Raw genomic sequence first — 21,986 nt, 5'->3', positions numbered from 1 at the left:
TGGCTTCAGTATCATTTTAGCAAATTCATCCCTCCTGTCTTCTGGCTTCATTCTGGAAGAAATGCCAAGATGTCCCTTCCTATCCTTCCTGTCCCCCTCCAGTTGTGGTCACTGCTCTTTCCTGGGGGGGCAGGGTAGGGTGGGAGGGGGAGGCTGAGATGAGGCAGATTGGGGAGATCCACGGGCACCTTTTCTTGGGGTCACTCTAGGCCACCCATTAGATGATGAGACTTGAGCCCGAGGCAGAGGCCAGAGAGAGCCTGGGGGCCTTGCTCCTGATGTCCTCTGCCATCCTCACCAAACAGCGAGGCTTCCTTCAACACTTCGGATGCTAGGGACAGGTGCTGCCAAGGCAGGTGGCCCTACTGCCTAAGGCTGCAAAGCCTGCAGCCTGTGTGTTGGGGAGGGCAGAGCTAGCAGGTATGTTCTTGGGGGTGGAAGGAGGCAGGTGAGATGAGATGGAAGGACTTGTCCCATGAAGTCATCTTACTTGTCTGTCCCATGTAGCGTGCTTTGAGTCCCTCCCTTCCCTTTCTGAGCCTCACTGTTTATTTCCCCACATGTATGGGAACTGTGGGGGTGTGGAGCTCTGTGGGTCTCTGAGGCAGCAATCCTGTAGAACTGGGCCGTGTAGTGTTGGGCCCACCCATAGCCTGGTCTTGGTGCGGGCAGGCTCCTGTGCTGGGGAGCTGAGACACCCAGCAGCCACCTCCCACATCCTCCTCCTCTTGCTCAGGGCTCCTGGAGTGGGTTTTCTATTGACAACCCTCCCACATCTTGGCTGTGCCTGGGGTTCTTGAGGTTAGAAGGCTGAGGCCTCCTCTTGGATCAACCTCTAAAAAGCTGTGTGACCTTGAGCTGGTCACTTGACCTCTCTGAGTTGCAGAGAACAATAAACAGCAGAGTCCAGAAATCCCTCTGGGGCTCAGCTCTGCCCTGGAATGGGACAACTAACAGATGTGTCAGGAGCTAGCACTCAATCTAGCCCAGGATGGACTTTTTTTTTGCCTGAGAGTATCTGACTTTGCAACCCTCACCTGAATTAAACTCTATCATGTGTCTTCAGCTCCCTGCTCCAGGGCCTCCTAAGGATCTGAGACCTGGAAGGAAGTTCCATCTTATCCAAGATAGAACTGAGAAAGTTCAGGGCCCTGGGAAGCAATGGATGACCTCTTGCCTTCCCTGTGTCTTTCAGCTTCTCTCCAAGGTTCTGTATAGACTGAGACATGGACACACCATCTTTCATTAATTTAAAAACTGAAGCAGTCCCAGCTTATGCCCTGAGGTGGAGGGGAGGGCTGGCTGGTGCCCAAGATTTGGCAGGAGCTGTTGGTACAGGAGTCTTTTTTTTTTTTTAAAGAGTTATCTTCCCTTTTAAATCCTGATTACAAAGGAAAAAAATATAGATATGTATATGACTAATGTTCACTTGAGATTCAAAAACCATCTCTGCTTTAGAAGGAGCAATCCCCACAGTAACACACACAAAAGCAAAATTCTAGAACAACATAGAAGATAGAGGAAAAAAAAAAACCCCGAGAGATGCTTTGCATTTCTGTACATTATAAAACGAAAAAAAGAAAGGAAATACAAAGAAAAACAAAATAAGAGGAAAAATTACATAAACTTCCCCACCCTCTTCCCTTGCCGGCTAAACAAGAAATGGAATCACAGTATTACCACGTTTCAAATGGGAGGCTAAAAAAAAAACAAAAAAAAACATAGACGGGGTTAAAAAACGGTGAGCTTTTTCTTTTCCCATTTGTTTCTCTCTCTCTTTTTCTTTTTTTTTCTTTAAAGGTAGCATCCAAGAATACCACCCCACCCTCTGGTAATTTTTCCCAAAGACATTTTTGGTTACTGGCCAAAGTCTGTGACCCCAGAGCCCACCTCACCTCCCTGGAATGAGAACTCATGTCATTTCACTCCTCCGAAAGGATGTGCAGGCAAGAGGGGATGAGGTTCGGGTGAGAGACCTGGGATGTTCCGAAGTCCCAGACCTCCTAGAGCGCAAGGGTTAGAGAGGATCTGGGGGGCATGCTTGGTGGGAAGAGTAACAAAGTGCTGTCATCTAGAAAACCCCCAGGGCAGTGCCAACTCCCATGTTTGGTAGGGAGACAGGACTGGGGTGCTGCAGAGGCTTCCTCCTGGCTAGGCGGCCTTCCCTGATTGCCCTCTCCTGGGGTTTTACTTGGTTGGCCATTTTGTCTGCACAGGCCCTGGGCCCTTGCAGGGTGTTGTTCCAGCCTCCAGGGCTGGGGGCAGGGGTAGGGGGTGGGGGAGGTGGAAGGCCCTGATGGAGAGAACCTGCACTTCTGTGCCTGTCAGAAGATACGAAGTTTCCAGGAGAAGGTGTCTGGGGCGCTGTGCTATTCCAGCTCTGTGCCCATGGGGTCGGGGATGGGGACACTCTATGGGTTTTGCCCAAGTTGGACGTCTCCTCCATGGCCTGCAGCATCAGTCCCTGTCCTGGCCACCCTCAGCTACCTCTGTGAGCACTCTCCCACCCCCAGACAGACCCAGGGACGCGGGAGTGATCCTCCCCACATAGCCCAACGAGGCCCAGGAGCCTGGCACCCTGTCCAGGTGGGGCGGTTTCAAGACATGGGATGTCCTTAAATAAAAATGATCTTGAGACTCAGAGCCTTTTGTCAGCTGCCCTTGGCTTTCCTCGCTGAGGCCATAGGAGTAAGGGTGTTTGAGAAAAGAAAAGGAGTGAAAGGAAACAGCCAAAAATCAAAATGAAACTGACCAACACGTACATGTTTGCTGCTGAGACCTGAGGTCTGGGGAGGGACAGCACCCACCTCCCCCACTTCCCTACTGAGGCTCCTACCTGCAGGGGTAGCCTGCAGGTCTGGGAGGGGGAACCTGCCGGCCTACCCACCCCAATCCCTCTGTGCCCATCCAGGGCCCCTGCCAGCACTGCGGTCCCCCTCTCCCTGTGGGGGGCTCCACCCGGGACTCTAAGATGGACAGACAAAAGGGGATGTGACCTGGGAGAGCCTCCCGCCCTGGCCCAGCCCATCGTCCCAGGAAAGGCTCCCTCATCAGTCACCAGACCGCCCGTGGCCCTCCTAGAAGTTGGGTGGGAACAGCACCTCTGAGGGAGCCGTGTGCGGGGAGGTGCCTTAGGAAGGATGGGCCGAGGGAAGTGAAGCCGCAGGTTTGAGACCCCTGTCTAAGCAATGCCCCCGAAAAGGACAGGTTTTCCCTGGAGCAGTGACTGCAGAAATGCAAGGGGACAGACGGGGAAGGGGTCTGAGAGAGGCAGAGGGGCTGTGAGGGGGCTGAGGAAGGACGGGCTCTCCAGAGGGGTTAAGGACTCTGTGGGGAGAGGGAGGCTCGGGCGCCAGTGACGCCCGAGGCGGCGGTCCTGACTCTTGAACCTCGCTCCCAACTGCGACCTCTCCCACAGTCCGCGCCCCCTCCCACCCCGTACATCTGCGGGAAGCGGCCGAAGGCCTGGGTTCCTTCTCAGCTCTTTACCCAACTGACTGAGGCCCTGGGGGTCACCCTGCTCTGGCCCTCAGTGTGCCGAGGTCAGGGGTGCAGACCCCCCGTACCCCGACACTAAGGCCAGCTGGGTGAAACCACCAGCCCTCCTGGCCGCTCCGGTGCGGGCTGGGCCCCGGGGAGGGGGGAGCGGCCAGCCCCCTCGCGCTCACTGGCCCCTACCCCGCGGCGACCCGGCGCGACCCCGCTCCGCCCCCGACCCCGCTCGGCGCGGGAACCCTCCGCAAAGCCAAGCATACGTACATCGAGCGGGCTCTGCGCCGAGCCCGGGCGGCCTCCGTGCGCTCCGCTCCGCTGCCTGCTGCCACCGTTCTGCTGGGGCGACCCCCATCCGCTGCCGCCGGATGGGGACGGCGACCGGCTCCCGCTGGACCGCTGGCTACCCGTCTTCCGCCCGTCGTCTCGGTGCTTGGGGCTTAGCCTGCATAGGGGGAGCCGGCGTGGGATGCCCGGCCTGCAAGCTCCCGCCCCTCCCTCCTTCCTCCCCAACCCCTTCCCCTGCGCCCTCCCATCGCCAGGAAACCCTTCCGGGGAGAGAGCAAGTTCCCAGCCCCCACATTGCCTCGGTCCCCAATCACAGTCGGGGGCGCCTTTGGGCAAGGGCAGCACCACGGTCCCAGGTGGCGCTGGGGGTAAAGAACCCGCCCGCCGAAACTGCAGATGTAAAAGGTGCAGGTTCGATCCCTGGGTGGGGAAGATCCCCTGGAGGAGGCCATGGCAACCCACTCCAGTCTCCTTGCCTGGAGAATCCCATGAATAGAGAAGCCAGCCTGGCGGGGCTATAGTCCATGGGGTCACAAAGAGCGGGACACGACGGAAGCGACCTCGCAGGCGCCCAGCACAGCCGTCCTAGTAAATTTCTACCCACTGATGCGGTTCCTGTCTGTCCATCAGCGCCACTACCCAGCCTTGGGGACTGCAGGTGCCCTCCCTCCAGCAGAAAGGGAGCTCAGCCACCCCTGAGAGCCCCCCAGTAGCCTGGCACCTACCTGCTGGGTGATCTGGAATTACTGTAATGGGAGGACAGGGAGGGGCTGTGGGAGCTGCCGCTGCTGTGACGATGGGACCTGCGGCCTGGAGACTCTGCATGCGGCCTGGGAGAGAAAACGGCTGCCTTCATGTTCTGCCCCATCTCCCGGGATGATACCTGTGAAGGCCTGGTGGAAGCCTCCGCTTCCATCCCTGCCCCTGGCCATGTAGTCTCCCCACTGCCCCCATAGCTCATGGGGGAGGTGCCCCCATACTCTCCCCCCCATATCCCCCACCCCCCAAATCTCCCTCTCCTCCCATGGCCCCCATACCTCCGCCACATAGTCTCCTACAAAAATAACACAAGCCCGTGCCCATCCTGGGTACAGAGCTAGTCCATGTGGGTCATGGGTCATGTGTCAGTATTAGGAAAAAGGCGTCCTTCTCTCTAGGCAATCCCAGCCTCCCAGGATCTCACTTGGCCCTCAGCTGGTGTTCTTATGACTGTGATGGAGGCGGGGTGGGGAGCGGGGCGGAGGAGGGCACTCTTGGCTTCCTCTCTGGGTCTGAATTTTTCCATCTGGGCAGCAGGGACAAACATGAGCTATCTTCAAGGGCCTGATTCTGTGATTCCAGAAGGCCAGGGGTTTTTTTGAGGGGGATAGGGGGAGCGGGCTGAGGGGCTGTAATGGGAGGACATTACAAACCGGGGGACTGGGAGAGGGTACTCACCTTTTCCTTTCTTTGTTCTTTTCTTTTCTTTTGCTCTTGGGGCTTCGAGATCTACAGAAAGCAGAGACTACCCTGACAGCACAGCCTGAGCCCCGAGCTGGCCCGGGGAGGGCGGGGCCTGGGAGCCCTGCAGCTGGGCTGTGTCCAGGTGTGGTTCTGAGGTGTGCTCCTCTCTTGGGCCGGAATGGACCCGCCCACCCCATCCTACCCCACTGCTTTGGTCCCTGCTACTCTGCCAGGCCTTCTTCCCTCCTCCTGTAAGTCCTGGCCTGGATTGCCTTGCATCTGGGCTCTGCTTCTGTTCCCCCCTAGGAGTGCCATAGGAGATGTGACCACGGCCCCAGAAGGAGGGGTAACCTACACTTTCCTTCTGGCATTGGTCTTGGGAGAAGCCCCTCTGATGAGTCACCACAGTGGGGGTGGCCCCTCCACACCTCAGCTGTGTTCCCTGGGCCCCAGTTTCCCTCAGACGGGGCTCTCTAGGGCGGAGTCCAGGCCTCCTGCCCCTTTGTCTTATGTGGTCCAAGCCTGGTGTTTAGGAAAGAAATGCTTTCCCCTGGGCTTCATGATCTTCCTGCTTTGGGGTTACTCTTCTGGATCCCCTCCCATCCTATCCTGCTTTCTGAGGCGAGCCCTGCAACCCAGCTCCTTCTGTCTTTGACTGAGATGGACAGAGAAGCTTCTGGTCAGGCTTCTAAGGTCTCTCCCCTGTGGGTCTCTCAGCCCCGCCCTCCCTGATGCCACCAGACTCCTGCTCAATCCCTCTAGTCCTGAACAGATGCCTCCTTCCGACCAGAAACAAGGTGATGCTAAGAAATGCCAGAATGTGTTTCATCTGAGAGCAGAGTGGGTCAGGGGCGGGCCCAGGAGTCCAGAGGTTTGGCTTCTAGAACCCGTGCTGCCTGCTTTGGGTCTCAGGCTCCCCATGGGGAGTGGGTCTGGTCCTGCCTGGGACTGACGGGAATGGGACAGAGACAGGGCAGGAGGGGCCCCCACTGGCCCAGAAGGACTGGAGGGGGTGGCAGGGGAGGGGGCAGATGGGAAACCGGGGGACTGGGAGGGCCAGGACTAGGTGGTGGTGGTGTTTAGTCGCTCAGTCATGTCCCACTATTTTGTGACCCCATGGACTGTAGCCCCCCAGCTCCTCTGTCCATGGGATGTTCTGGGTAGGAAGACTGGAGTGAGTTGCCATTTCCTTCTCCAGGGGATCTTCTGAACCCAGGGATCAAACCCATATCTCGGCATCTCCTGCAATGCAGGCAGATTCCTTTACCGCTGGGCCACCAGGGAAGCTCTGGGATTAAGGTGTGGCCGTGGGCAAATGCTCCCTGCCGGAAATGGAACTGAGAACTCTGCCCTCCTCAGGGGTGCTGGGGGGGTGGGGGGGCTCTGGCTCCAGTGCCAACAGTGGGGATGTGATTGCCCCACAGCTTCCTGTCCTCCATGCTGAGTTTTCTTCCACTTTCCACCCGCATGCCTCTACCTGGGTTCTGGCCTTACACCTCCTTCTCTACAGTCTATCCTGAAAAAGTCACGGTCCTGCTGTCCTGCTCAGAGCCCCTTGCTGCCTCCCAGCCCCACAGAGTGGAGGTTTCATAGTCTGGCAGTTAGGCCTCTTGGGGGGCTGGCACCGGCCCCCCAGAAACTCCACATGTAGGCGCAGCCCGCTCGCCCTGTCTCCTACTCACTGCGCCTTTCTACCGCAGGGAGGTCCTTTTGCCTGCAGGCCCTTTCTCTGCGAATTTGGGGTCCTGATGTTTCTGCTTTCCCAACTGGCACCTCCACAGATCTATCTCTTGGACACTGGACCAGTATACTGTGTTGTCTGGACATTCTTGGGGCTCCCAAGGCAAGGCTGACTCTGGGGCAAACAAGGGTTGCAAATGGCCTTCCTCCTCCCCCACCCTCCAGCGCTCTGTCTGGCTCTCGGGAGGAGTCCCTGGTGTGGGAAGAGGGAGCCGGACAGGACCCTGGCAGCCCTCCTCCCATCGTGGCTTCCTCGGGCCCTGCAAGGGGGCCACTGGCCTCTGTCCACGTCCTCCTGTCCCGCCTCCACGGGGCACCACTCACCTGTGCCGCCTCTTCCTCCGGGACCCAGATTCAGACCTGTAGGACCACAGAAAGGTTCTCTTGAGCCCACGCACAGCCTTGGTCATGGGGGAGGGGGTCCCACGGAAGTGAGCGGAGGCCCCCGGGGACAGAGGGTACCTGTCTCGGCGGTGTTTCTTCACACTCTTCTTCTTCTTGCGAAGGGGTGAGGAGCTCCCACAGCTGCGGACACAGTGCCGGGGGTGGGGGGGGGGGAGGTCTAGTGAACTGGGGCCCTGGGATGGGTGGGGGTGGCATGGTGGTGGAGATGGCTGGGGAAGCCTAGGCTCCTGCAGCCTTGAAGTTGGAAAGGGGACTCCAGGACTTCAGGCCAGCTGTCATCCTACAGCGAATCAAGGCCCCGAGGGTCCACTCGGTCCCTGAGAGAAGCTGGTGGAGCGGCCTGTGTTGTCCCCTCGTCAACTTTCCAGCCCCCCTGGGCACTGTGAGCCAGGACTGTTTCAAAATCAAAGGTTAGAGGCGCTAGTGATGGGATTTCTGGCCTCAGCGGAGAAGCGCCGGCATGTTGGCTGGTGCCCAGGCCCTGAGGTGCAGGCCTCCAGCCTCTGGGGGGTGGCCTTGGACCCTCTTCCACCCACAGACATCCTCTCCTGGCCCAGCTGGTCCCTCCCTGCCCCACCCTCATCACTGACCTGCACTCAGAGTCTAGTCTCCTCTTTTTGCTGAGGGCGGGGCAGAAAGAAGGGGAGACAGACAATTGGATGGGATTAGTGGGGGTCCCAGACATTTGCCGGGGCCTTACTTAGGACAGGGGAGAAGGGGCGTGTAGAGATGGGGAGCCATAGGTGACCCCAGCCAAGCCCCTCTTCCCTGGCCTCTGGGGTGCAGGACCTCTGGGAGAGGGTGCTGGGGACCAAGAGCAGGTGGTCAGAGGTGAGAGGCTGGGTCATGGGCGTGTGCAATTCGGGGGGTGGCCCGACGTTGGGGTGGGGTGGGGAGGGGGCACTCTGGGGGAATGGGCCTGGAGAAGGGGAGGGGCTCAGTGAGGGGGGCCCACAGCGCGGGGTGTCAGAGCCCTGCCCGCCCAGGGATGGGCAGCTGGGGGCCCCGCCGCGCCCCTCCCGCCCCCTGCAGCCCGGGGGGCGGCTCTCACCGGCTTCTCCGGTGGCCGCCTTTCTTTTTCTTCTTCTTCTTGGGAGGGGGCGACGCAGAGCTGCTAGACCAGTGCTTGGTCCTGGGTGAGAAGGGGGCGGGGTGGGGCGAGGGCAGAGGTGAGGGGGAAGGGGCGGCCTCCACCCCCACCCCCCATCCCCCGCCGCGGCAGGCGCTGACCTGTCCCCCCGGTGCCCGCGGTAGCAGGAGGCGGGGCAGTCGCAGTCCACCGGGCCGTCGTCCTCGTCGAAGGGCGCGTACTCCAGGCCCAGCTCGGCGCCCTCGATCAGCCGCGGGGTCTCAGCCACGCTGCCGGCAACAGGGACGCTCAGCCCCTGCCGCGGCGGCGGCCGGGCCTTCCCGCTGACCCATTCCCGGCCCGGCGGCGAGGTGGGGATGGCCCCGACCCCTCGAAGGTTATGGGGGTGGGGGGGCGGATCTGGGGAACCACACCGGGAGCCTCCCTCACAGGGCGCCAGCCTCAGCGATGCTCTATTTTGCCCCCATCCTCAACCAACCAACCGTGCCCTATTTTGCAAAAAAAAAAAAAAAAAAAAGGACCACGGAGCCCTCCCCCCTCACTTAGCCCCCCCTTCTAGGTTCTCACCCTCCAGGCGCCCCCTCCTCCTCAGTGAGGCCCCTCCCCTCGCTGAGGCCCCTCCCGACACGGATTCTTTGCCCCTCGGTTCCCTTCATTGCGCCTCAGTCCCCCTCATTGAGCCCCCCTGCACCCTTAACCCCAGAGGCCTCGTCCCAAGCCCCTTTCCCCTCTCCAGCCCCCATTTCCGTCCCCGAGCCCCGCTCTCTCCCTGAGACCCTTCCCCTTCTCTGAGCTCCCCCGTCTCTGATATCTGTCCTTCCTTAATCCCGCCGTCCCCTCGCCCCCTCCCCGCCCCCAGCCTGGTCCTCCCTCCCGCCCCACTGCCTCTCTGAAATATTCATAGCCTCTCCTCCTCCTCTCGGCCGCCTCCGGAGGCCTGGCGGCTCTTCTCCTGCTGCCGGGCTGTCATCAATCACTGCCCAGTGGCAGCGGGCGCCGGCCTCGGCACCCTGCCCGCCTCCCGGGCTCCCCATCCATCTTGCAGCACTCTCCCCTTCACTCCGCAGGGACTGCGGCATCTGGCCCCCCGCTCCCGGGCTCAGGAGCCCCCAGCCATCTTCTGCCACCGACGTCTGTTCCCGGAGGGCACTTGGAGGAGCGGCTGCTTTGTCCTTAAAGGCTGCTGGGCTTAAGGCAAGGCTGGGAGCTTTGAAACTGCACATGTGCCCTAATTATGCGCTGTTCCTGAGTCTCTGCGTGACCCTCTCTGAGCCTCTTTTTTCAACAGGGGAATGAATCCTAATTACCTTAAGGATGGTTATGACAATTCCCTGAAGTCCTGATGTTGTGCAAATTTGTTTACTGGACATGCCCAGAAACGGACCCTCCAAAGGCCCAGGTCCAGGGTCATGGCCCCTCATCTTCCATTTTTCATTCCTGCGCCAGCTCAGACAGCACCCCTCCCAGATGGAGGCTCAGCCCTGGTTTTGCCAGGCTCATCTTTTTCCTGCCCAGAGCGAGGGAGGCCACGGCTGGGATGGCAGAGCATTAAAGACCTGACATGAGCTTTGGATTCACACAGACAGGTCTGAATCCAGGCATGACCACGCTCACTGAGCCTCCGGGGCCTTATCTATACAACGGGGAAAAGAATAGCTCAGCTTTGAGGAGAGGATTAAGTACGAGTCTGGCTATGAAGCTCCTGACAGGAGGCCTGGCCTGCAACTGTGGTCCTCCACACACGGTCACCATTGCTAGACAGAGGGACCTCGGTCAGACACTCACACACCAACACCTCCTCTTCCAGGGAGAAAAGGGGTTTTGACACATGAAAGAGACTGGTCAAGATCACAGCTACAGCGTGAGATTTTCAGGCACAAACTCCAACAGAGCACCCACTAAGCAGCTCTTTGAAGACTGATTTTTGTATTTAAAAAAAAAAGAAAGAAAGAAGAATGTAACCCAAATTGGACAGGGTTAGCTAGCCTTGATGCTTGTGTCAAGAATGTCATTTGGTGGACTTCCCTGGTGGTCCAGTCTCCCTGCTCCCACTGCAGGGGGCATAGGTTTGATCCCAGGTCAGGGAACCAAGATCCCACATGCCTCACGATGAGGCCAAAAAAAATGTCATTTGGATCCCAAACACCATCCTGGCCTTGGCAGCCTAGAAGTCACACAGGTGTTATGAGAGGTTTTTCTGGGGAGATGGACGGTCATGTCATTGCTCTGCCCCTGCAGAGCCAAACACCCCCACATTCCTTCATTCAAATCTCTCCTCTCTTCCCCACTCTCTTCTTCCTGAAGCCAGGGGCCTCCTACTTCCTGTCCCTGAAATCTCCAACTCCACAGCCTGTCCCGGGGCCCATCACCCCCACACAGCCCTCAGCCACACAAACGCCTGACACATAAACCATAGACTTTGGCAAAACTTAAGGGCACCACAAACATTGTGTGGGCGAGCCGGTGGGAGGAGGGAACTTTCCTTGATCCCGACAGAAGGCAGGGAATCCTTTCTTGCCTTCCGACATCGAGCTGGGTTAGCCACTGAGTCCAGGCCCTCCCTGGGCCCTCCTTATTGTGCTGGCTGCACCCCTAGACACGTCTTTCCTTTCTACCCTGTGCTGGGGACAGGGCTCCCCACCTCCACCCCACCCCATCCTCCCTCCCTGGGACCTTATCGTTTGACCTCTTTTACTTTCCGGTCCTTTCTAGGGATCTTTTATCGCTGGAAGCATTGAAAGACAGGCATGGGGACTTCCCTGGTGGTCCAGTGGCTAAGACTCTGTGCTCCTAATGCAGGGGGCCCAGGTTCAATCCCTGGCCACAGAACTAGATCCCACATGCTACAGCTAAGAATTCACATGCTGCAGCTAAAGAAAAAAAAAAAAAAAAAAAGGTCCTGCATGCTGCAATGAAGATCCCATGTGCCGGAACTAAGACCTGATGTAGCCAAATAAATAAAACAAAATTTAAAGAAGCAGACAGGCATAGAGGAAATGCATGTTTGAAGAGACATACAAGGTCTCAGAATCTTCTGGTAAGACTTGTCCTGGCAGCTCCAGGGATGTAAACAGACTTAGGCTGAGGCCTCTTTTGCTGGTTTTGTGCAGCTGGTACCACCACATTCACTTTGCAGGCCCTCTCAGGGCTAGAACACTGGGTTCTCCTGTTCTGACCTTCCTGGCTCACAATATAGTATATATCACAAATAATACCAGTCATGAGAATGTTCTCTAATGTTTAAGTGGTTCTCCATGGTTCACATTCCACTCAAAACCAATTCCTGATTTAGAGAAATTGCATGCTCCCATTTCACAGATGAGAAAACTGAGGCCCAGAGAGGGAAAGAAATATCTATGGTTTGGGGACCTTTGATTAAGAATGCAAGTTCACCTAAGCAATTGACTTTGAGAATTCATGTGCACACAGGCCGACCCTGGACTCTACTGGCTGGGCTTCCTCACTGTGGACGTTAGCTCAGCCGTCCCATCCCTGCTCTGCAGACACGGTTGTGAGTGTCTGCACTGAATTCTAGGTTTGTTTAGTGTTTTCTTCTCTTATGTTCACATTTGTTGGCAAGTTTACTCCTCACCATATCTGTGGAATAGGCAGGGGAGGCGTTCTTCCCCAGCGACGGGACACACGGAGCCCCACAGAGCTGACCAAAGCAGGCCCAGCCAGAGTCCACTGCAGAGGGACCAGGGGCGAATCGGGGCTGAACCCAGCACCACCCAGGACACTTGTTGGACCGGCTGCCCCCGGGAAGGGCTCTGACATGGGGAGAGATGCCTGTCACATGCTCTTCCTCCAGACAGCAGTTTCACTAATTAACTAGTTCTGTTTCCCTTTTGCCAGGAGCCTAATGGCCAATTGACAGATGACCGAGTTCACACAGAGGAGAAGGAGGCTTCCAGGCAAAGGGGCTGCCCTTTCTGCTCACTCAGCCCACATGCCAGGCCTGCTGGGGCTGGGGGGAGGGGGCAAGGGTGGCAGGAACAGACATAAATCAGGCCTGGGGCCTCTCTTATAGCCCCTCATAGCAAATATATGAGACTCTTTGCATCGCCATGGACTATAGCCCACCAGGGTCCTCCGTCCATGGGATTCTCCAGGCAAGAATACTGGAATGGGTTGCCATTCCCTTCTCCAGGGAATCTTACCGACCCAGGGATCGAACCCAGGTCTCGTCCTTTGCAGGTGGATTCTTTATTGTCCGAGCCACCAACCAAACTGATAACAAACTTGTCTTCAATGTCTTTAACATTCTAGTAGGATCCCAGGACCCTGCGAACTCTATATTCTCCCCTGCTTCCAGAGCAGGAGTCCTCCTTGGAGGTTGTGTTTCCACCCAGAGAGCAGGGGGCATGTCTTTTTCTTTTTCCCTCCCCCGTCATAGCACTAGTACAGGGTTGGGTGTACAGCACAGACCCTCAAGGGCATTCCTTCTGATGATGGACATTGCAACCTTCCCGTGACATCCTTCCCAACATGTCCTGGTTCTTAAACGCATTATTCATTCATTCAAGGAAAGAGAAGATCAGGACTCCTGGAAATGACTTGGAAGTCATCCACTAACAGGAGAGCGTTCCAGCTGGGGATGGATGGGATCCCCAGGAAGAAAAGAGAAGGCAGACCTGGGGAAGAGACCTGAGGACCTAGCAGATCCTTGTGAGGAGCCACGACCTAAGAAGTGGGCAGGAGGAAGGGAGGAGCAGAAAGCCATCAGAGGGGCAGGAAGACAAAGTCCACAAAGAGCTGACTCGTGGAAGCCAGGGAGAGGGAAAGCAGGTTTCCAGAGGGGAAATGGAGTGGTGGCACGTGCCAGGAGAGGCCAGGCCTGCAGAGGTGCCTGGGCCAGGCCAAGCAAGACTCAAAGAGCTGCAGCAGGTCATGGGAGTCATGGGGGCAGAAGCCGGATCTCTGTGGCTTAAGGAAGTGGAGACAATGTGTACCACACGCTCTATAGAAACCTGATGCAGAAAAGAGAGAAACGTGTGGGCTGGTAGCTGGAAGAGAAAGCAGGGTTGGGGAAGGACTGGAAGCCAACTAAGAGGAAGGAGCCCAGGGGAGGGTAGAGCGGCAGGTGTGGGCGGGAGGGGTGGTTATCGCTGGAAGTGCCCTGAGAAGGTGGCAAAGGCAGGCTCTGGAAGAGGCCTCCTCCCCTCACACTGGATGGAAGGGGAGAGGGTGGCTGCTTTTCCAGAGGAGCCCCGGGGGCATTTGAGGGGGCACGGGTCAGACAGGAAGGACCTGATGGTTTTGGAGGTAGTACGCGCAGCAGCAGAAAGATCTGGCTGTCTGGAGGTTTGAGAAGGGAAGGGAGGGAGGAGCTCACCCTGGTCTGGGGGCGGGGATGAACCTGTGGGGTGTTACTGCGGCAGCCACAGCCACTACCGAGGGCGTGCTGTGGGCTCTGGGAGGCTGGGGAGAAGAAGGTAGTAGTGGTGTGACCTCTTCCCACCCCGAGGGGAGGAGAGAGCAGGCCAGCTGAGCCTGGCTCCCCTAGATCACCCACAAACCCCCCAGAAGCCTGAGGCTGGCCTGACTCTGGTTTTTGTTTTTTTTCTCCCCTTTTCGGTGTGCCACGTGGAATCTTAGATCTTAGCTCCCTGACCGGGGATTGAACCCGTGCCCCCTGCAGTGGATGCGTGGAGTTCTAACCACTGGGAAAATTTCCCATCAGGGAAAACCACCATCACTGACTCTGCTTCGGGCTCTTGCTCAAGCCAGAGAAGTGAGGTTAAGTGGGGTTAGGAGGGGAACCCCCCCACCTGAAACAGTCTACAATTTCTATAGACTGGGCTTCCCTGTCTTCAAGATCCATCTACTCCTGCAATGCTGTTCGCCCTCAAGACAACAGCAAGGAAAAGCATTCAGATGGCGCTGCTGCTGTTTTACTTTCCTGCCAACAAAGGTGCCCAGGGACTTAGGGCCTCAGCAAGATGCCCACCCTGCCGTCATGTCTGGACACTTGCAGGGACAGGCCGGCCCCGCCCTCCTACAGCAGCTGCTCCACTTTATATGGTTTCGAGTGGGTGATGGTTCTCCGAGACAAAGTCTGCCCCCCCGTAACCTCCTTGTCTTATCCGAAGCCCACAGCAGCCGGTGCTCCTCCTCTCCTGTGGCACCTGCAGAGATGTCACCCCTACAGAGCCTGTGCTCTCTTTACCGGATGGGCCTTTGGCCAAGCCAGCGATGGCTTTTGGTGCACTGGTTACGTTTACTCTGGAGGCCACTATCTAGGTGATAATAGTTGGGGCAGAGGGACTAGTCTATCAGCCAAGGACAACACTGAGGAAAGAACACTTCTCTGTCTCCTGGTTTGCAGCCCAAGATTTCCGGAGATGAGATGTGGGCTCTCTCTCCCACCACTGGGCCAGAGATAGAACCCAGGGCGGCAGGGAGAGGACTTCAGTGATGCCCAGGTAGGTGCCCAGTGACTCTTGCCCAGTGCCCTGGGCCAGGCCAGAGCTTCCGGTGGACAAGACCCACGCCCTCTCCTCCTCCTCTTCTTTCTTCCCACTTCCAGCCCTGACCACCTGAGTGAGCCCTGGGAAAGGCTGCCCAGGGCTGGCCTGAGGCTGCACCCTCCCCCTGCCCTGGGCCTCCCCACCCTGGCAGCACTCACATGTGGCCCCCAGGCCGGTCCTCCCTGGTGAGCATTCCCTCCTTCTCCATCAGCATCTGCCGGAAAGTCCTGACCTTCTGCCGGGTCTCCTCCTCTGAGTACCTGTGGGGCACAGGGAAGGTGAGAGCTGCAGTCTGGGCTCTGGCTTCCTCCCCACCTGCCCCCCAGCCCCTCCTCCCAGCCCTCAGTCACGTGGGCACTCTCCAGCTTGATATGACCTGTCCAAGGTCACACCACCACCAAGGTTCTCAGCGCTGGGGAAGCTCAAAGCCGACCCATTCTGCACCAGATCAGTCAACCAACCAACTAAACCAACAACCAGGCAAACCAACACATAAACTAAAGTGAGTGTTCCCAGAGGTGAGGAGACCTCCTGGGGAGACCGGGCTCTTCCTCCTGGCCCTGTCCCACCCTGGGACAGGCCTCCCTCCCACATCCAGGCTGCAGTTCCTCTCCGGAGACATTTTAGGGGAGAAGGGGGACCCCTGACCTCGACACATATGTGGTCTTTTCTGCTTTCCTCACCATAGCCTGGGGAGGTCCTCAGTGCATCCCCGCCTCTACAAGGTCAAGGCTGCCGAGTGGCCAGTCCAGGATCCCAGGGGTAGATCCACAGCTTCCCAGCTTGGGATGGGTGTGGGGGTGGATGTAGTCTGGGCCTTGGATGGAGGCTCCTGACTTCTCTCCTCTGCTCTCCCTCCCTCCCTGAGCCCAGTCTCAGGCTGGGGACCAAAGCCCAGAATTATCTACTGTTCATCTTTGTTCCTGCATCCTGGGGTCCTTGTCACCTCTCTCACACCACCAATGTGACAGCTGTCCAGGCCTCCCAGCCCATGTCCATGCTGACCCCTGGGGCATCTGTGCTCACCCAGCCCCTGGCCCTGTGCCCAGCACACACCAGCTGTCCAGGGGCTGTTGCTAACTGAGTCTTGTCTCCTAAGCTCCCACCCTCTCCTCCTCCTGGGCTGCCCTGGACAGAAAACATGGTGGCCAAATAGGAACTGGAGTCCCACCTTCTCTATCATGTGACCATGAGCTGTCTGTGCACACAGCAAGCCCAACTCACCGCCCCCCACCCCACCCTATCCATGAAAATGGTGTATCCTTCCCTGTCAGGGACCCCATCTCTTTTCTCCCTTCTTCCCTCCTCTCCTTCAACAAGCATTTGGGATTGACTCAGTCTTTTTGGAGAGCAATTTGGCAATTCTTTTCAAAAGCCTTAAAAAAAAAAAAAAAAAAGGAATACAACTTTTGATTCATAAATTAACTTCCAGGTTTACTCTGTGGAAATAACCATGGCTGAACACAAAGATGTGACTCATGGGAAGTTTATAGCAGGACAAATCCTCCTGCCTCCCCAACCAGGTTAGATGCTAGCATTTGTGTTTCCATAGCAACCTCAGCCTCCTGGTTCCCCCTGGAGGGGCGGTTTCTGTCTTCATCTGTTGACATTTCTGCACCCTGCACTGGCCTGGGAATTCCCTGAGGACAGGGACACTGTCTGTCTGAATTGACCTTGTGTCCCCAGCGTCTGGCTCCTTGCCTGCCACATGGGGCCTCCAAAAATGCTTTTGAATTCTGGCACAACAGTTGTTGAATCTCATTGCTCCCACTTTCTAGATCTGTGACCTTGGACAAGTCCACATACTTCTCTTAGTCTGAGTTTGTACATCTGTACAATGGGATAGTAACCTGCCTCTCAAGATTGTTGTAGGATTAAGGGAGATGATACATAAAAGCACTTTGCACAGTGCCTGGCACACAGTAGGTGCTCAAGAAATGGTGGCGATTGAGGATTCTTTGTCCCAGAGAAATGGGGACAGAGGGTCTAATTGTCCCAGGCTTTGTGCCTTTTTCTACCCTAGATTCCTCCCAGGTCAGCATGGTCCTGGGTCAGGAATCACCTGAATCTCTCCCCTCTGCTCTCCCAGGAGGCAAAGGCTGAGATGGAGAAGGAGGCTGGTTCCCAAACCTTCCATGCCCCGTGGATGCAGCAGCATCTGCCAACTCAAGGCCATGCAGGAGGCCCGGCTGGCTAACAGTCAAGGGCTCAGACAGGAAGAGGGTAGGCAGGATGCCTGTCTCAGCGCCCCAGCCTCCTGGCTCAGCTGCTTCCCCAGCCAGCCTGGCTCCCTCACTGCCACTTCCACAATTTGGGAAAATGCATCAAATTCATTTTTGCTCTGGGGACTTCTTGGGTTGCCCTCTGGGACTCGGGTGGGGTGAGGGGACAATAAATTTTAAAAGAGGTCCCCAGAGTGGAAAATGTCTCCTTCTGCCTGCCTTTGCCCAGATCCAGCATTTCCTAGAAAATCACTTCCTTGGTCATTGAGTTGATCTTCACTGTGGCTCGGGGGGTGGGGTGGGGTGGGGTGGGTACTGGCCCATTTTACGGATGAAGAAATAGAGCAGCGAGAGGGGAGGGCTCAAAGCTCCAAGCCCAGCTCAGTGGTCCTCATGGGAAGGGACATGGTGGGTAGGATGTGGGAAGGGGGATGTTTGGGGCCAGGACTGGAACATCACCTCACAGAAGCTGGGGGCTTTGTCCCTGCCTCCACAGTGATTGTAGGCTGCCCCTAGAGACTGCCCGGGAAGATGGCTCCAAAGGCAGCATCCATCACCAGTGAATTAGCCACCATCCATCAGTATTAAGAAAGGGATTGCTTTTTAATGGGGCCAAAGAATGTGTGTTTCCGTGACTAGCAGGAATATTTGTCAGATGCCTGCGAATCTGGTAAATAAATGCAAATGTACCAGCGTTTCTAGAAATGGATATTAATGACTGGATTTTTAGCAGAGCAAAGGTCCCTAGTGTTGGTGGAGCACTTTCTGGGGACTGGAGTGGGGTGTGGGAGCCCTGTACTTGCCTTAGTCCACAGGCCCCTCAGAACAACCCCCTACTTAACAGGCCAGTAGCTATGGCTTGCCCAAGGTCAAGGACCAGAGCTAGAAGCCCCGATTCTTGGGTTCCAGAGTGGCTGTGGCATCTACTACCGGGGCAGCCGCTAAGAGATGGCAGAGGGAGAGGGTTGATAACCAGAGGGCTAGCTTTATGGGAGACTTGGCTTCCCTGGTGGCTCAGAGGTTAAAGCGTCCGCCTGGAATGCGGGAGACCCAGGTTCAATCCCTGAGTTGGGCAGATCCCCTGGAGAAGGAAGTGGCAACCCACTCCAGTGCTCTTGCCTGGAGAATCCCATGGAGGGAGGAGCCTCGTGGGCTGCAGTCCATGGGGTCGCAAAGAGTTGGACACGACTGAGACGTGGACCAGTCTAAGGTCCACCTGGAGTGAGGGCTTGGGTGGCGGAAGGGTCCCTGATGGAATATCTGGAGACGACCTGTTGAGTGCATCCCAGCGAGGAATGAGCCTTTGATGCCAGGCGATTAGATACCAAAGACACGGTCAAGTGTCATCCCCCTTCACCTGAGGCTGCCCCCTGGGATAATAAGCCTGCTAGGGCAGGGGGAGATAGGGGACTTGTGGGAAGGGGGCGCCATGAGTGAGGGCCCTTAGGCGTTTCCTGAAAGTTTGGGGCGAGAGGGAGGGCTTTCCTAAGGGGAAAGTTCGGTGAAGAGGGTGGGGCTTAGCAAGGGGGCAGGGCCCTATAAGGCGGGGCTTTGGAGTGGAAGAAGGCGGGGTTTGTGAGGGGAAGTGGGCAGGGCTCTGTGAGGGAGAAGGGGCGGGGCTCGTGTGGGGAAAGGGGTATTTTCCTAGAACGAAGCACGGAAGGCTGGCTCTCATCTGTCCCAGGCGTCCTGTTCCCTAGCAACGCCCACCCGCCCACACTCCCTCCACTCCCGGAGTCTCTCAATTCAGCAGGATCTGCAGGTTTAATTAAGGTCTGGGACTCTCTCTGCAGAAGGATACTCCACTCCCCACCCTAACCCCCGGGGATCTCATTTCTTCGGTCACATCCACAGCTCATCAAGCCTGTTTTCATTACCAGCTGGAAGTCTCCTTTCTGTCTGTCTGCAACAGCCTTCTACCCATCCATTCCTCTCTGCAGGGATCCTCCCCACCCCCACCTGGTCTCCAGCTGGAGGTGAACACCAAATTCCTGCGCCCTTTTCTTACAAGCGGCCCTGCCCGGCAGCCTTGGCCCTGTCTTCCTAAGGGCCTGTGGTGGCAGCGGCAATCTCTGTCTAAGCCTCAGTGTCTTCTGGGCTCCACAGGGACGAGTGAGCCTTGTCTTGGCTGCCTCTTGGGGATGAACAGACAAAGGTGTGGTTTGGAAGGACCGCTGTACACAGGCGGTCTGCTCCCACGTGGCTCCAGGCCCTAATGCCCTGGGCTTTTCTGAGTTTTCAGCTGCAGTGCCAGCCTGTTGGGCAGGCCCAGCTCCTCACTTTGACTGCCTCAACAGCCAGCCCAGTAGTTTCAAACTGCTCAGGCAGATGCAGAAAGGAGCCTTGGAAACTCCAAGTTTCCTTGGAGCTGTAGAGATGGCAATGGCTCTGTTCTCCATTTTTTTTTTTTTTTTTTTTTGCCTCCAGTTCCACATATGATGGCTGTCCTGTCTCCACTGGATTTTCAGGGGAGGTCCCTAAATCTTTATTGACTGATGCACAATCCCTCCTTCTCAGCCTGACAAACTCCTACTCATCCTTCAAGGTCCATTAAAATGTCTTCTCTCAGAATCTCCCCTCCGAGCTCCTGAAGCACTTGACCCTTTCCTGTCCTGCTGTCCTTTCTATAATCCTGATTCTAACCTATTTTATGGTGGAGTTGGTGTTAACATGCGTGTTTCCCTTCTGAGATGGTTAAGGAACAGGGGTTGGGAGAGGGGTCTTTGAGGAAGTGACTCCAATTCGGCTCTGGGGACCAACGTTGCCCAGCACAGCATCTGGCCCACTTGTGTGCCCCTGGTTCTGAACTAGACAGGGTGAAATCTAAGCTTCTGGGTGTGGCTGCTGGCTGGAATTCCCTTGCTGAAACCACAGGCAGCCCTCACACATAGTAGGGGCCCGCTGTGCGTTCTTGCCTGGCTGCCACACCTGGCTGTAGACCAGGCAGCCACCCATTTTACAGACGGGAAAACTGAGGCCTTGAGTTGCCATTAAAGTTTACATGCCCCTCTCCTACACCAGACTGGATGTTTCCCGAAGGCATGGGCTGTGTCTCCTTGGCTGCTGTGAGAGCTTGATATAGGGCAGGAGTTCAAGACAGCTTATTGGTAGAATAAAGTAATACATGAATGAAAGTTCAACTGGGCCTGCAATAGTTCAGATTCTGGCCTTTCAGGCTCCGGGATCCCAACGCTGGCCCCGCCCCGGCCCCGCCCTGAGTCCCTCCCGGCCCCGCCCCCTTCCCCCGCTCACCCTTGCTCCTCCATCATCTCCTGCAGTTCCATGCACTTGAGCTCCACGCGCCGCTTGCGCTCATGGTCCAGGATCTCGCGGTGCGCGCGCTTCACTAGGCCGGGCTCCGCGGCGCGCAGCTCCTCCTCTGCCCGCGGCCAGGCCCCCGACGAGGCACCCGGCTGCGGGAAGCCGTTCGCCGCGTCGGGCGGGGACGGCACGCTGGCCGCCCCGTTGTTCACGGTGGAGGACATGGTGGCTGCCCCCGGAGCGGCTGGCCTCGGCCCTGCGGGACAGACACAGACACCCGGAGGGATGGTCACTTCTCGGCCACCTGCTAAGCTCCTCTTGGCGCGGGTTAATCCTGGAGATTTAAAGGCCCACTCATGGCTCTAATCCGCTTCCCCTCTGGCTGCAGAGACGGGCCGCGGCAGGTTTGCACCTGTGGGTCACACCTCAGGGCATGAGGAGGCATCGGACACTGGCTGTCCCCATCGGTAAGGTGGGGTGGATTCAAGGCGGACTAGATGGCCTCTAAGGAGGCTTGTCGCCTTCAGGGGCCTAGTAACCATCCAGGACAAAGCTCTCTGCCGCGGTAGCAATGCCTGGTCCTGACTGCTGGCCCCTGACTGCACACCTGCTGGCAATTCCCCAGGTTTTATTCTTGTTTTTCCTTCAGGCTCAGTTTAATACCTGCTTCTCACTCCCCAGTACCCATTTTTCTGGCTCTGGCCCCTGGAATCACAGACCGCACGTGCTCCCCTTCCCAGTCTGCTCCCGAACAGCCCTGCAGAGACCAGGCTCAGCCCTATTCCCACCACAGATGCAGTTTTCGGTTCCTACTTTGATCTGGCTAACTTTTCCAAAGTCAGCATTCCAGGTGGGGGCCTATCTGGGCTGAAGCCCACAGGACCGTCCCCTCCTTTGTTCTGGAAACATCGCTTGTGAGGATGTGACCAAAAGTGGCACTGACATTAACTTTCCAGGCAGCCACATCCTTTCGCCAGCTCAGGGTGGTTTGGGAGTCAGCATGGCTTGGAAGGTGAGAAGTGGTGGCTCCATGGTCCAAAGAAGAGCATGCACCTGTATGCACCCTGCACATGCATGTATACACACACACACACAGACATACACACACAAGCACATACACACCAAGGACTTATCTTAACAGAGGGGAGGCACCTCCCGAGCTATTTCCATTTCCTTTCTCCAAGGCTCTGCTGGTTGCTAAGCAACAGGGAGGCCTCCTTCCCAGGGAGTGGGATGGGAGGGAGGGAAGGGGTGGAGGGAGGTGGGAAGAGAAGGAATCAGGCATGTCTGGACATCCCAGATGGGGCCTTCCTGCAATACACCCCCACCCCCCACAACACATACTCTCCTCACTGGCCTCAAAGTGTGCAGAGCCATGGCGTCTGAAAGGCAAAGAAGAGAGAGGGGGGCCAGGAGAGGAAAAAGCCTTGCAGGGGACAGTGACAGGAGGTGACAGCGGTAATGGGAACACAAGCTCCTTTCATATGTTCATCTGCCCAAGTGTCTGGGTCTAGGCCAGGGTTCTCCATGCCTTGCTGTGTGACCCTGAGGATGCTCCTGCCCCTCTCTGAGCCT

General features: G+C 57.1%; 1 protein-coding gene across 1 annotated transcript in view; it reads right to left on the bottom strand.

Moving 5' to 3' along the window:
• The window catches only part of SRRM3 (serine/arginine repetitive matrix 3), a 31,282-nt gene extending 10,647 nt beyond the window's left edge, over positions 1 to 20,635 (bottom strand). Inside the window, exons 1-10 of the mRNA XM_061152288.1 lie at positions 20,403 to 20,635; positions 15,087 to 15,188; positions 8,599 to 8,727; positions 8,420 to 8,500; positions 7,959 to 7,988; positions 7,426 to 7,488; positions 7,288 to 7,323; positions 5,218 to 5,268; positions 4,506 to 4,610; positions 3,760 to 3,937 (exon numbers count right to left, since the gene is read on the bottom strand). Coding sequence (XP_061008271.1) covers positions 3,760 to 3,937; positions 4,506 to 4,610; positions 5,218 to 5,268; positions 7,288 to 7,323; positions 7,426 to 7,488; positions 7,959 to 7,988; positions 8,420 to 8,500; positions 8,599 to 8,727; positions 15,087 to 15,188; positions 20,403 to 20,635 — 1,008 coding nt within the window. The remainder of the gene's footprint in view (positions 1 to 3,759; positions 3,938 to 4,505; positions 4,611 to 5,217; positions 5,269 to 7,287; positions 7,324 to 7,425; positions 7,489 to 7,958; positions 7,989 to 8,419; positions 8,501 to 8,598; positions 8,728 to 15,086; positions 15,189 to 20,402) is intronic.
• Between the last annotated feature and the right edge of the window lie 1,351 nt (positions 20,636 to 21,986).

The sequence above is a fragment of the Dama dama genome, chromosome 10, assembly GCF_033118175.1.
Source record: "Dama dama isolate Ldn47 chromosome 10, ASM3311817v1, whole genome shotgun sequence".
NCBI classification, from domain to species: Eukaryota; Metazoa; Chordata; class Mammalia; order Artiodactyla; family Cervidae; genus Dama; species Dama dama.
Note: the sequence above shows the minus strand (reverse complement) of the source record. Positions and strands in the feature narration are given on the sequence as shown.